Source organism: Boleophthalmus pectinirostris, unplaced genomic scaffold, assembly GCF_026225935.1.
Source record: "Boleophthalmus pectinirostris isolate CB_2022bp ecotype Guang Dong unplaced genomic scaffold, ASM2622593v1 HiC_scaffold_8, whole genome shotgun sequence".
Classification (NCBI taxonomy): Eukaryota; Metazoa; Chordata; class Actinopteri; order Gobiiformes; family Gobiidae; genus Boleophthalmus; species Boleophthalmus pectinirostris.
In genome coordinates this window covers 686324-698823 of record NW_026571515.1, presented here as the reverse complement: position 1 = coordinate 698823, position 12500 = coordinate 686324, and the positions used below count along the sequence as shown (strand labels likewise).

The following is a 12500-nucleotide window of genomic DNA, read 5'->3' as shown; positions in this document are numbered from 1 at the left end:
GTCAATCAACGCCATCAGTCCCTCCGAACACCACCATCACTCACACACACCGCTTTCATATGAGGCAATGTGTGTGAAGTGTCTTGCCGAAGGACACAATGATTGAACTGATTGTGTTTAAGTGTCTTTGACTCTCAACTGTTCTGGACCCGGAGCAGGTTTTGTGTTGATGGAGGAAACCGGAGGAAACTCATCCAGACACGAAGAGAAACACAAACTCCACACAGAAAGACCCGGGTCACCCGGGGATCCAACCCACAACCTTCTTGCTGTGAGGCATGAGTGCGAAACAAAAACAGAGTAAATAGAGACATGTCATAATACCGGACGGATGTCGTAATACCAGCAGGTCTAAACCAGGACTAAACAAGGTCTAACCCAGGTTTAAACCAGGTCTAATCATCTAGTTTGTCCCAGTCTTCTCTCTTCCACCACTCGCCTCCTCCCCGTCCTCCTCCTTCTCCTCTTCCTCCTTCGTCTCCTCTTCCTCTCCTCTCGCGCTCTCGTCTTCGTCTTCTTCTTCTTCGTCGTGGAGTTTGTATTTGTCCTTCAGTCGTGTGAGAAGTTGGTTTCTCCTCTGCTCCTCTGCTAACGTCTTCGTGGAGCTCTCCAGCTCGGCGTGGGCTTTCTGCAGCTCTTCACACATCTGCTGGATTTGCTCTTGCAGACGTGTTTTCTCCTGTTTGATCTTTTCATGTTCATCACAGAGAATCTGCATCTCCTCCAACAGTTCTGTGATCCTCTGTCGTTGTCTGTCTGTCTCTCTAAGCTCCTCCGATAACCTGTTCTCCACACTTTTCAGATCTTCAGACATGCGCTTCTTATAAGATTTAAAAAAAAATTCCCGAGGGCCTGAGGAACCGACTCCTGTCCTCAACGTTTCGAGCTCCTCCTTCAAATTCACCTTCTCTTGGTTGAGCTCGGTGACAGTTTTGAGGAGCTCTGAATGGGAGTCTTTCAGCTGAGCATGTTGTTGACGTTCCTCCTTCAGATCTCGTAGGTGTGGGCAGACTTCACCTTCTGCTTCATCACACCTCATCTGAAGTTTCTCCAGTGACTCCTGCTGCAAGCAGATCCTCTTGGTCTGTTCTTCCAAGTGGAAGTGGATGAGGCGCAAAAAGATTCGGTTCACCTCCTGTAGCTTCTGGTTCTTAACCGAGGACTTTTCGATCCTTTCGCACAGATCTTTGTTCTGATTTTCTAAGTTTTGGATCGTCTCGTTTTGTTGCTGGTTCTGATGGTTTAAGTTTTGGATCCTCTCATTTAGTTGCTGGTTCAGATGGTTTATGTTTCGGATCATCCTGTTTCGTTGCTGGGTCTGATGGTTTAAGTTTTGGATCCTCTCATTTAGTTCCTGGTTCTGATGGTTTATGTTTCGGATCATCCTGTTTCGTTGCTGGTTCTGATGGTTTAAGTTTTGGATCGTCTCGTTTCGTTGCTGGTTCTGATTTTGTAAGATTCGGTTCCTCTCGTTTTGTTGCTGGTTCTGATTTTGTAAGTTTCGGATCCTCTCGTTTTGTTGCTGGTTCTGATGGTTTAAGTTATGGATCCTCTCGTGCAGGTCGAGGTTACAATCTGTTAAGCTGCAGATCCTCTCGTTTTGTTGCTGGTTCCGATTGTTTAAGTTTTGGATCGTCTCGTTTTGTTGCTGGTTCTGATTTTGTAAGATTCGGTTCCTCTCGTTTTGTTGCTGGTTCTGATTTTGTAAGTTTCGGATCATCTCGTTTTGTTGCTGGTTCTGATTTTGTAAGATTCCGTTCCTCTCGTTTTGTTGCTGGTTCTGATTTTCTAAGTTTCGGATCATCTCGTTTTGTTGCTGGTTCTGATTGTTTAAGTTTTGGATCGTCTCGTTTTGTTGCTGGTTCTGATTTTCTAAGTCTCGGTTCCTCTCGTTTTGTTGCTGGTTCTGATTTTCTAAGTCTCGGTTCCTCTCGTTTTGTTGCTGGTTCTGATTTTGTAAGTTTCGGATCATCTCGTTTTGTTGCTGGTTCTGATTTTGTAAGTTTCGGATCGTCTCGTTTTGTTGCTGGTTCTGATTTTCTAAGTTTCGGTTCCTCTCGTTTTGTTGCTGGTTCTGATTTTGTAAGTTTCGGTTCCTCTCGTTTTGTTGCTGGTTCTGATGGTTTAAGTTATGGATCATCACATTTCGTTGCTGGTTCTGATGGTTTAAGTTATGGATCCTCTCGTGCAGGTCGAGGTTACAATCTGTTAAGCTGCAGATCCTCTCGTTTTGTTGCTGGTTCTGATTGTTTAAGTTTTGGATCGTCTCGTTTTGTTGCTGGTTCTGATTTTCTAAGTCTCGGTTCCTCTCGTTTTGTTGCTGGTTCTGATTTTCTAAGTCTCGGTTCCTCTCGTTTTGTTGCTGGTTCAGATTTTGTAAGTTTCGGTTCCTCTCGTTTTGTTGCTGGTTCTGATTTTGTAAGTTTCGGATCATCTCGTTTTGTTGCTGGTTCTGATTTTGTAAGTTTCGGTTCCTCTTGTTTTGTTGCTGGTTCTGATTTTCTAAGTTTCGGTTCCTCTCGTTTTGTTGCTGGTTCTGATTTTCTAAGTTCTGGATCCTCTCGTGCAGTTCCTGGTTCTCAGCCTCTAAGATTTGGCGCTTGACCTTAGGTCGGGATTTTCTAAAAAAAACCCAGGGCATTTTTTCTGTTTAAATATGCAGTAGGGAGAAAAGCTCTAGTGTAAACGTGCAGTAGTAGCTCTAGTAGCAGTACACGCAGTACACGCAGTAGTTGTAGTACACGCAGTAGTCGTAGTACACGCAGTCGTCGTAGTACACACAGTAGTTGTAGTACATGCAGTAGTTGTAGTACACACAGTACACGCAGTAGTCGTAGTACACGCAGTAGAAGTGGCAGTATTCTGTGTCTGTAGTGTTTGTTTCGTGTTATACTTATAATCTTCTTCAAAGCAGTAAGTTGCTTTGTGCTTTGTGCTTGTCCTTTACTGATGATGTCATAAAGCAGAGCGCTGCTTTGAAGTAGCAGTAGTAAAAGTATTAGTAAAAGTATTCTGTCACTTTAGTGTTTATTTCACTGTGTCACTCAAAGTTTACTTTAAAGCAGCATCGTGCTTCTCTGATGATGTCATCAAGCAGAGTTCTATCACCATGGAGATCCAGGGCGGCATTAGAACATCACGTTGCTACGGCGACAGCTTCTCAGGCTCCAAAACTATTTTAGATTCTAGAATGTGATGATGGTGTAACGCGGGTGACAAAACCGCCTTAGCAACAAACTCTCTTGCCTCGCTCCTGCTCTCTGTTTGCGTCCCTTTGCGTGCGTCCGATCATGTGACCGCGGCCGCCCAATTAGGAGCTTATATTAGCGCAAAACCCGGAAGCGCGGCAGACGCGAGAGAGATAAACAAACGCGAGCTACAGGTTTGTTTTTAAGCCTCAATTTGCTTCAATCCGCGATGACAAGTTACTAAACTCACCGTTTTAAATGTTTAAATGTCGTCTTGTAGGAGCCAAAAACCATCGCCCTTTGAGCGCCCAAGCGAGCCGTATAGTGACGATCTGACGGGATTGTTAAGCCCCGCCCAGTCTCTGTTTGTTTGTATGGTTAGCTTAGCCTAGCCGCCTCCGGCCTTGTTTATGCCAAATTTCTAATCATTTCTGTTGCACTATTGTGGTCCAATTTGACATGTAATCACCATCAAATGATGACTTTTATTGTCTTTTAGTGTCCACTTGGTTACTGTGCACTTTGTAGTGTTTTTTAGCTTTACATTGTGCCTTAAATGATTGAACTGCCTTTAGCACTTTAAATCCAAAGCTGCTGTGCTATTTGAATGTTATTTTCATGCACTTTAATTCAAAAAAGGATTTTTAATTAATCATTTTAATTATTTTGATTAATTAATTTAACAGTCTAGTATATTGTACAATATTTGAATATTAATTAGTATTTATATATTTTATAATACCACTAGTGTTGTGGAGTAACAGATTACATGTACCAGAGTAATCAGAGTACAAATGATGAGTAACTGTATTCAGTTACAGTTACTGTTTTAATGAGTGGTAATTGGATTACAGTTACTTTGTTGAAATAAGTGGATTACAAGGCGGTATTCTCCTGTTTTCACATTTTGTGCTACATCCCATTTATTTATTTTATTTATTTTTTTGGTAATTCCACTCATTGCCGGAAACTCAAACAGAACGCGACAGTAAGAGCGACGTAAACGTCATGTTCACGTTGGCGACGTCAGTCACACAGTGGACGAGGTGGAAGAGCCAGAAGAACAGAGCAGCACAGGGGAAAACACATCTGTGTCTTGGAAATTCTTCTCCCAACGTGAAATACAAATATATAAAAAAAAAACTAATATAAAATCACCTACAATTTAAATGTCAAACCAGAGCGACTGACGCACACACACACACACACACACACACATACACACACACAACACACACACACACACACACACACACACACACACACACACACACACATACACACACACACACACACACGCACACACATACACACACACACACACACACACACATACATACACACACACAACACACACGCGCACACACACACACATACATACACACACACAACACACACAAACACACACACACAAACACACACTAAAGTTTACTTTAAAGCAGCGTCGTGCTTCTCTGATGATGTCATCAAGCAGAGTTCTATCACCATGGAGATCCAGGGCGGCATTAGAACATCACGTTGCTACGGCGACAGCTTCTCAGGCTCCAAAACTATTTTAGATTCTAGAATGTGATGATGGTGTAACGCGGGTGACAAAACCGCCTTAGCAACAAACTCTCTTGCCTCGCTCCTGCTCTCTGTTTGCGTCCCTTTGCGTGGAACGGGCACACTCCTACCCGGACCTGAAGGCAGCCCTCCTTACCAAGTTTGACGTCTCCCAGAGACGTATCGGCAGCAGTTCCGGTCCATGGCAAACCCACCTGGAGAGAACCCAACAGAGACTTACCACCGTTTAAAGGGGCTCTACCGACGATGGATCCGGCCAGAGCAGCACACTAAGGAGCAAGTCGGGGAGCAGATTATCTTGGAGCAGCTGCTACGGGTCCTCCCGGCAGACATTCGCACCTGGGTGAAGGAGCACGAGCCAACAGAGGGATTAGCTGCGGCCAAGCTAGCGCTGCAGTACCTCAATGCGCGGAGGGGAGGCCCAGCTGCCTACCCAGGGGGCCCTGGTCGGCAGCCTTCTCAACCCAGACCGGCAACCAGAGTCAACTCCCACCTGCCTGGAGATCCCAGCCCTGCACCCAGCCAACGTGGTCCCGGTAAGGAGCTTGTTTGTTTCTACTGTCAGCAGTCAGGTCATAAAGCTTCCCTGTGCCCGATCAAAAAAGCTAAACTTTGTGGGGCATGTTATACCCCACGTGCTGAGGATGTCAGTGCTGGAGAGAGGCGGCAGTGTTACAAGGAGGTTACTATTAACGGTGAACCCGTGACAGCTCTGGTTGACTCTGGTAGCTTGTTAACCCTGGTCCGAAGGGACGTCGTGCCGACAAGCATCGTAGATTACAGCAGGCAGGAAACCATTTTTGTGTGTACATGGTGACTGCCAGTCCTACCCTACTGCTGATCTGACGGTGACTGTGGATGAACGGTGGGGGTGGTGGAGAAGTTACCAGTAGCTGCCATCCTGGGGTGGGATCTACCTGTGCTGATCGATGTGTTGCAGGAAGGGGGAGCTAAAGTCAGTGACTGTGGCAGGGGGTTTTCGGGTCCTGTGATCACCTGTGCGCAGGCAAGGACAGGGGTGACATCCCTCACAGGGCAGGAGCAGGGGTCCAGTCTCGAACCTTTTTCTACCCTGGACAGTGAGTTGTTTGAAGGGGGCACAAAGGGGCCTAGGAAGTCACGCCGCCAGCGGCGCTTTGAAAAGGGACTAAAGTCGAGGGAGCCAGACTTTAAGGCAGGATTGATGTGGGAGGTGCCAGAGGACATTGGGGCCTTACAAAGGCAGGATGAGACTTTGAAGCCAGCATTTGCCCGATATGGCAAAAGGAAGCAGGGAGTGCTATGTTATTGACAATGATATCTTGTATGCAGTGGCTGACGGTGCCAGGCGCCTCGTGGTTCCCATGTCGTGTCGACCACTGGTCATGCACCTGGCACACACCGTGCCTTGGGCTGGTCATCTGGGTCGACAAAAGACTTATTTGCGCATAGCTTCTCGCTTCTATTGGCCCTCCATGTATGCGGATGTACAAAATTTCTGTAAAACCTGTCCCACCTGTCAGAAAACGTCCTATGTCCGCCAATCTGACCGTGCCCTTCTCCAACCTCTGCCCATGATCTCCACCCCATTTCGCCGTATAGCCATGGATATTGTTGGCCCATTAGTGCGGAGTAGTGGCGGACACCAGTACATCCTGGTGCTGTGCGATTATGCCACCCGGTTTCCCGAGGCGTTCCCCCTGCGCACCGTCACTGCCCTGGCGGTGCTGTGTTGTCGTGTGCAGTTGTTTTCCAGGGTTGGTGTTCATCTGGCGCTCTTTGGCCAGATGCAGACGCGCCAGTCGGGAGATGACGGGGCAACACAGGCGCTCCGTCACATCATTCCCCCTCTCCCCAAGGTTGGCGATGTGCGGCAACTTGGACAGATAGTCCGCCACCACATTGGCCTTGCCAGCTCGATGGCGGATCTGGAAATGGAACGGCTGGAGAGAGAGATACCAGCGGGTGAGACGGCTGTTATGATCTTTCATAGAGTTCATCCAGGTCAGAGAACGATGATCAGTCTCTAAGACAAACTCCCTCCCCAGCAGGTAATACCTCAGACTCTCCAGCGCCCACTTGATGGCCAGGCCCTCCTTCTCTACAGTGGAGTACCTGGTCTCACGTGGCAACAGCTTGCGACTCAGGTATAGCACGGGACGTTCTTCTCCAGGTTCACCTTGGGCCAAGACTGCCCCCAGTCCCACTGCGGAGGCATCAGTCTGGACCAAAAACTGCTGGCTGAAGTCGGGACTTCTCAGCATTGGGGAGGAACACAAGCAGTTCTTAAGGGTCTGGAAGGCTGTCTCGCAGGCCTCGGTCCAGGAGACAGGAATCTCTGGTACCAGCCAGCCAAGCCCTAGAAGGACCTCACCTCCTTCTTTGTGCGAGGGCGTGGGCAGCTGCGGATGGCCTCGACCTTGTCCACCTGAGGCCGGACCTCACCTCCTCCCAGACGATAGCCCAGGTACGTCGCCTCCTGCTTGGCCCACTGACACTTGGCAGGGTTTAGTGTCAGACCTGCCTGTTGGATCTGGCCAAGGACTCGCTCCAGGTGATGCAGGTGCTGTTACCAGGTGTCACTGAAGATGACCACATCGTCCAGGTAAGCAGCACTGCAGTCGCCACACCCCTGCAGGACACGGTCCATTAGTCTCTGGAAGGTGGCAGGTGCTCCATGGAGGCCAAAGGGCATCACGGTGAACTGGAAGAGGCCGGCAGGTGTCCGGAAGGCCGTGTATGGGCGACTGGACACCTCCAGAGGCACCTGCCAGTAGCCCTTGCAGAGGTCAAGGGTGGTGATGAACCTGGCCTGACCAATCTTCTCCAGCAGGTCGTCAATCCGGGGCATCGGGTAGGCATCGAACTCGGACATCGCGTTGAGCTTCCGGAAGTCGATGCAGATGCGGAGTGAGCCGTCCTTCTTCACCACGATGACCACCGGACTGCACCATTCCGATTGTGATGGCTCGATCACCCCCAGGCGCTGCATCTCCTCCACCTCCTTCAGGAGCTGTGCCACCAGATGTTGTGGAACCCGGTAGGACCTCTGGCGGACCGGGCCCTTGTCCTTTAAACGGATGACGTGCTCGACCAGGACCGTCTTCCCCGGGTTGGCAGCAAACAGCTTGGAGACTCTCTGGAAGACCTGGATCAGCTGGCTGGCTGTGTGATGGACTTCTCGAGGTCTGGACTCTGGACTTTACATTTTTTGTTTTTAGAATCAAAATAAATATTTTTTCTTCTTCTTTGACGTTTTATTATTGGCCTGTGGAAATTAAACTGGAAATAAACTCATTCTTCTTTGGCTCGTTTGTTTGATTTTAATTGGGACTCAAACCAAAGCACAAAGTGTCTCAGGTCAGGTTTAACTCAAGTCCACTCAGGTCCACTCAGGTCCACTCAGGTCCACTCAAGTCCACTCTTTAAACTCAAGTCCACTCAGGTCCACTCTTTAAACTCAGGTCCACTCTTTAAACTCAAGTCCACTCAGGTCCACTCTTTAAACACAAGTCCACTCAGGTCCACTCAGGTCACTCTTTAAACTGAAGTCCACTCAGGTCCACTCTTTAAACTCAGGTCACTCTTTAAACTCAGGTCACTCTTTAAACTCAAGTCCGCTCAGGTCCACTCTTTAAACTCAAGTCCACTCAGGTCCACTCTTTAAACTCAGGTCCACTCTTTAAACTCAGGTCACTCTTTAAACTCAGGTCCACTCAGGTCACTCTTTAAACTCAAATCCACTCAGGTCCACTCTTTAAACTCAGGTCCACTCTTTAAACTCAGGTCCACTCAAGTTTACTCAGGTCCACTCAGATCCACTCAGGTCCACTCTTTAAACTCAGGTCACTCTTTAAACTCAGTCCACTCTTTAAACTCAAATCCACTCAGGTCCACTCTTTAAACTCAGGTCACTCTTTAAACTCAAGTCCACTCAGGTCCACTCTTTAAACTCAGGTCACTCTTTAAACTCAGGTCCTCTCAGATCCACTCAGGTCACTCTTTAAACTCAAATCCACTCAGGTCCACTCTTTAAACTCAGGTCACTCTTTAAACTCAAGTCCACTCAGGTTACTCTTTAAACTCAAGTCCACTCAGGTCCACTCTTTAAACTCAGGTCACTCTTTAAACTCAAGTCCACTCAGGTCCACTCAAGTCCACTCAGGTCCACTCAAGTCCACTCTTTAAACTCAGGTCCACTCAAGTTTACTCAGGTCCACTCAGATCCACTCAGGTCCACTCTTTAAACTCAGGTCACTCTTTAAACTCAGTCCACTCTTTAAACTCAAATCCACTCAGGTCCACTCTTTAAACTCAGGTCACTCTTTAAACTCAAGTCCACTCAGGTCCACTCTTTAAACTCAGGTCACTCTTTAAACTCAGGTCCTCTCAGATCCACTCAGGTCACTCTTTAAACTCAAATCCACTCAGGTCCACTCTTTAAACTCAGGTCACTCTTTAAACTCAGGTCACTCTTTAAACTCAAGTCCACTCAGGTCCACTCTTTAAACTCAGGTCACTCTTTAAACTCAGGTCACTCCTTAAACTCAGGTCCACTCAGATCCACTCAGGTCACTCTTTAAACTCAAATCCACTCAGGTCACTCTTTAAACTCAGGTCACTCTTTAAAATCTGTGTGCAGTGATTTTATTTTTGCAGTGCTCAGACTCTGATCTGAGGAAGCCTCTGCGACAGCTGAGGCACCGGGCATCTGGACCAAACCCAGACCAGACCCGGGACCAAACCCAGACCAGACCCGGGACCAAACCCAGACCAGACCCGGGACCAAACCCAGACCAGACCCGGGACCAAACCCAGACCAGACCCGGGACCAAACACTGTCACATGTCACATGTTTAGATCACCAGATTAATTTTATATTTTTGAAAATGGTATTAACCCAAAACAACAGATTCCAAAGTTCTGGTTTAGACCCGGTTTAGACCTGGTTTAGTTCTGGTTTAGACCTGGTGTAGTCCTGGTTTAGACCTGGTTTAGTCCTGGTTTAGTCCTGGTTTAGACCTGGTTTAGACCTGGTTTAGTCCTGGTTTAGACCTGGTTTAGTCCTTTTTTAGTCCTGGTTTAGACCTGGTTTAGTTCTGGTTTAGACCTGGTTTAGTTCTGGTTTAGACCTGGTGTAGTCCTGGTTTAGACCTGGTTTAGTCCTGGTTTAGTCCTGGTTTAGACCTGGTTTAGACCTGGTTTAGTCCTGGTTTAGACCTGGTTTAGTCCTTTTTTAGTCCTGGTTTAGACCTGGTTTAGTCCTGGTTTAGACCTGGTTTAGTCCTGGTTTAGTCCTTTTTTAGTCCTGGTTTAGACCTGGTTTAGTCCTGGTTTAGTCCTTTTTTAGTCCTGGTTTAGACCTGGTTTTAGTCCTGGTTTAGTCCTTTTTTAGTCCTGGTTTAGTCCTGGTTTAGACCTGGTTTAGTCCTGGTTTAGTCCTGGTTTAGTCCTGGTTTAGACCTGGTTTAGACCTGGTTTAGTCCTGGTTTAGTCCTTTTTTAGTCCTGGTTTAGACCTGGTTTAGTCCTGGTTTAGTCCTTTTTTAGTCCTGGTTTAGACCTGGTTTAGTCCTGGTTTAGTCCTTTTTTAGTCCTGGTTTAGTCCTGGTTTAGACCTGGTTTAGACCTGGTTTAGTCCTTTTTTAGTCCTGGTTTAGACCTGGTTTAGTCCTGGTTTAGACCTGGTTTAGTCCTGGTTTAGACCTGGTTTAGACCTGGTTTAGTCCTGGTTTAGTCCTGGTTTAGACCTGGTTTAGACCTGGTTCCTGGTTTAGACCTGGTTTAGACCTGGTTTAGACCTGGTTTAGACCTGGTTTAGTCCTGGTTTAGTCCTGGTTTAGACCTGGTTTAGTCCTGGTTTAGACCTGGTTTAGACCTGGTTCCTGGTTTAGACCTGGTTTAGTCCTGGTTTAGACCTGGTTTAGACCTGGTTTAGACCTGGTTTAGTCCTGGTTTAGAGACCTGGTTTAGACCTGGTTTAGTCAGACCTGGTTTAGACCTGGTTTCAGACCTGGTTCAGACCTGGTTAGACCTGGTTTTAGTCCTGGTTTTAGACCTGGTTTAGAACCTGGTTTAGACTCCTGGTTTAGTCCTGGTTTAGACCTGGTTTAGACCTGGTTTAGTCCTGGTTTAGACCTGGTTTAGACCTGGTTTAGTCCTGGTTTAGTCCTGGTTTAGACCTGGTTTAGACCTGGTTCAGACCTGGTTTAGACCTGGTTCAGACCTGGTTCAGACCTGGTTCAGACCTGGTTTAGTCCTGGTTTAGACCTGGTTTAGACCTGGTTTAGACCTGGTTTAGACCTGGTTTAGGGTTCAGACCTGGTTTAGACCTGGTTCAGACCTGGTTTCAGACCTGGTTTAGACCTGGTTTTCCTGGTTTAGACCTGGTTTAGACCTGGTTCAGTCCTGGTTTAGACCTGGTTTAGACCTGGTTTAGACCTGGTTTAGACCTGGTTTCCTGGTTTAGACCTGGTTTAGACCTGGTTTAGACCTGGTTCCTGGTTTCCTGGTTTAGACCTGTTTAGACCTGGTTTAGACCTGGTTCCTGGTTTAGACCTGGTTTCAGACCTGGTTCAGACCTGGTTCAGTCCTGGTTAGACCTGGTTTAGACCTGGTTCAGACCTGGTTTAGAGACCTGGTTTAGACCTGGTTCCTTTTTTAGACCTGGTTTTAGTCCTGGTTTAGTCCTGGTTTAGACCTGGTTTAGACCTGGTTTAGACCTGGTTTCCTGGTTTAGACCTGGTTCAGACCTGGTTCAGACCTGGTTTAGTGGTTTAGACCTGGTTTAGACCTGGTTTAGACCTCCTGGTTTAGACCTGGTTTAGACCTGGTTTTAGTCCCTGGTTTAGACCTGGTTCAGTCCTGGTTTAGACCTGGTTTAGACCTGGTTTCCTGGTTTAGACCTGGTTTAGACCTGGTTTAGACCTGGTTTAGACCTGGTTTACCTGGTTTAGACCTGGTTTAGACCTGTTTAGTCCTGGTTTAGACCTGGTTCAGACCTGGTTCAGACCTGGTTTAGACCTGGTTTAGACCTGGTTTAGACCTGGTTTTAGACCTGGTTTAGACCTGGTTTTAGACCTGGTTTAGACCTGGTTCCCTGGTCAGACCTGGTTCAGACCTGGTTTAGACCTGGTTTAGACCTGGTTTAGACCTGGTTTAGACCTGACCTGGTTTAGACCTGGTTTAGAACCTGGTTTAGACCTGGTTTAGACCTGGTTTAGACCTGGTTTAGACCTGGTTTAGAGACCTGGTTTAGACCTGGTTTAGACCTGGTTTAGTCCTGGTTTAGACCTGGTTTAGACCTCCTGGTTTAGTCCTGGTTTAGACCTGGTTTAGACTGGTTTAGTCCACCTGGTTTAGACCTGGTGGTTTAGACCTGGTTTAGTCCTGGTTTAGACCTGGTTTAGACCTGGTTTTAGACCTGGTTCAGACCTGGTTTAGACCTGGTTTAGAGACCTGGTTTAGTCCTGGTTTAGACTGGTTTAGACCTGGTTTAGTCCTGGTTTAGACCTGGTTCAGACCTGGTTTCAGACCCTGGTTTCAGACCTGGTTTAGACCTGGTTCCTGGTTTAGACCTGGTTTAGACCTGGTTCAGTCCTGGTTTAGCCTGGTTTTGACCTGGTTCAGACCTGGTTTGGTTTAACCTGGTTTAGTCTGGTTAGTCCTGGTTCTGGTTTAGACCTGGTTTAGACTGGTTCTGGTTTAGACCTGGTTTAGAACCTGGTTTAGTCCTGGTTTAGTCCTTTAGACCTGGTTTAGACCCTGG

The 12500-nt window shown here is 47.3% G+C and overlaps 2 protein-coding genes across 3 annotated transcripts; one reads left to right on the top strand and one right to left on the bottom strand.

The window, feature by feature from the left end:
• Positions 1-475: 475 nt before the first annotated feature.
• Positions 476-1197, bottom strand: LOC129412426 (putative golgin subfamily A member 6-like protein 19; the record flags this gene model as incomplete). The annotated part of the gene is made up of 1 exon (XM_055166328.1): positions 476-1197. A coding segment is annotated over exon 1 (564 nt), but the record flags the coding sequence as incomplete, so codon positions are not given.
• Positions 1198-3074: 1877 nt separating this feature from the next.
• Positions 3075-7884, top strand: LOC129412449 (zinc finger protein with KRAB and SCAN domains 3-like). 2 transcript variants are annotated; one of them, XM_055166442.1, is made up of 4 exons: positions 3075-3382; positions 4910-5290; positions 6593-6698; positions 6785-7884. In XM_055166442.1, exons 2-4 carry the CDS (start codon positions 4936-4938, stop codon positions 6786-6788), a joined length of 465 nt encoding a protein of 154 aa, XP_055022417.1. In that variant the 5' UTR covers positions 3075-3382; positions 4910-4935; the 3' UTR covers positions 6789-7884. The 2 variants fall into 2 exon arrangements, with proteins under 2 accessions (XP_055022417.1, XP_055022416.1); XM_055166441.1 differs by lacking the exons at positions 6593-6698; positions 6785-7884 and having other exon boundaries at positions 4910-6003.
• The last annotated feature ends 4616 nt before the right edge of the window (positions 7885-12500 follow it).

Coding starts and splice junctions, on each gene's coding strand:
- LOC129412449 (XM_055166441.1), top strand. CDS start 4,936: ATGGCAAACCCACCTGGAGAGAACCCAACAGAGACTTACCACCGTTTA.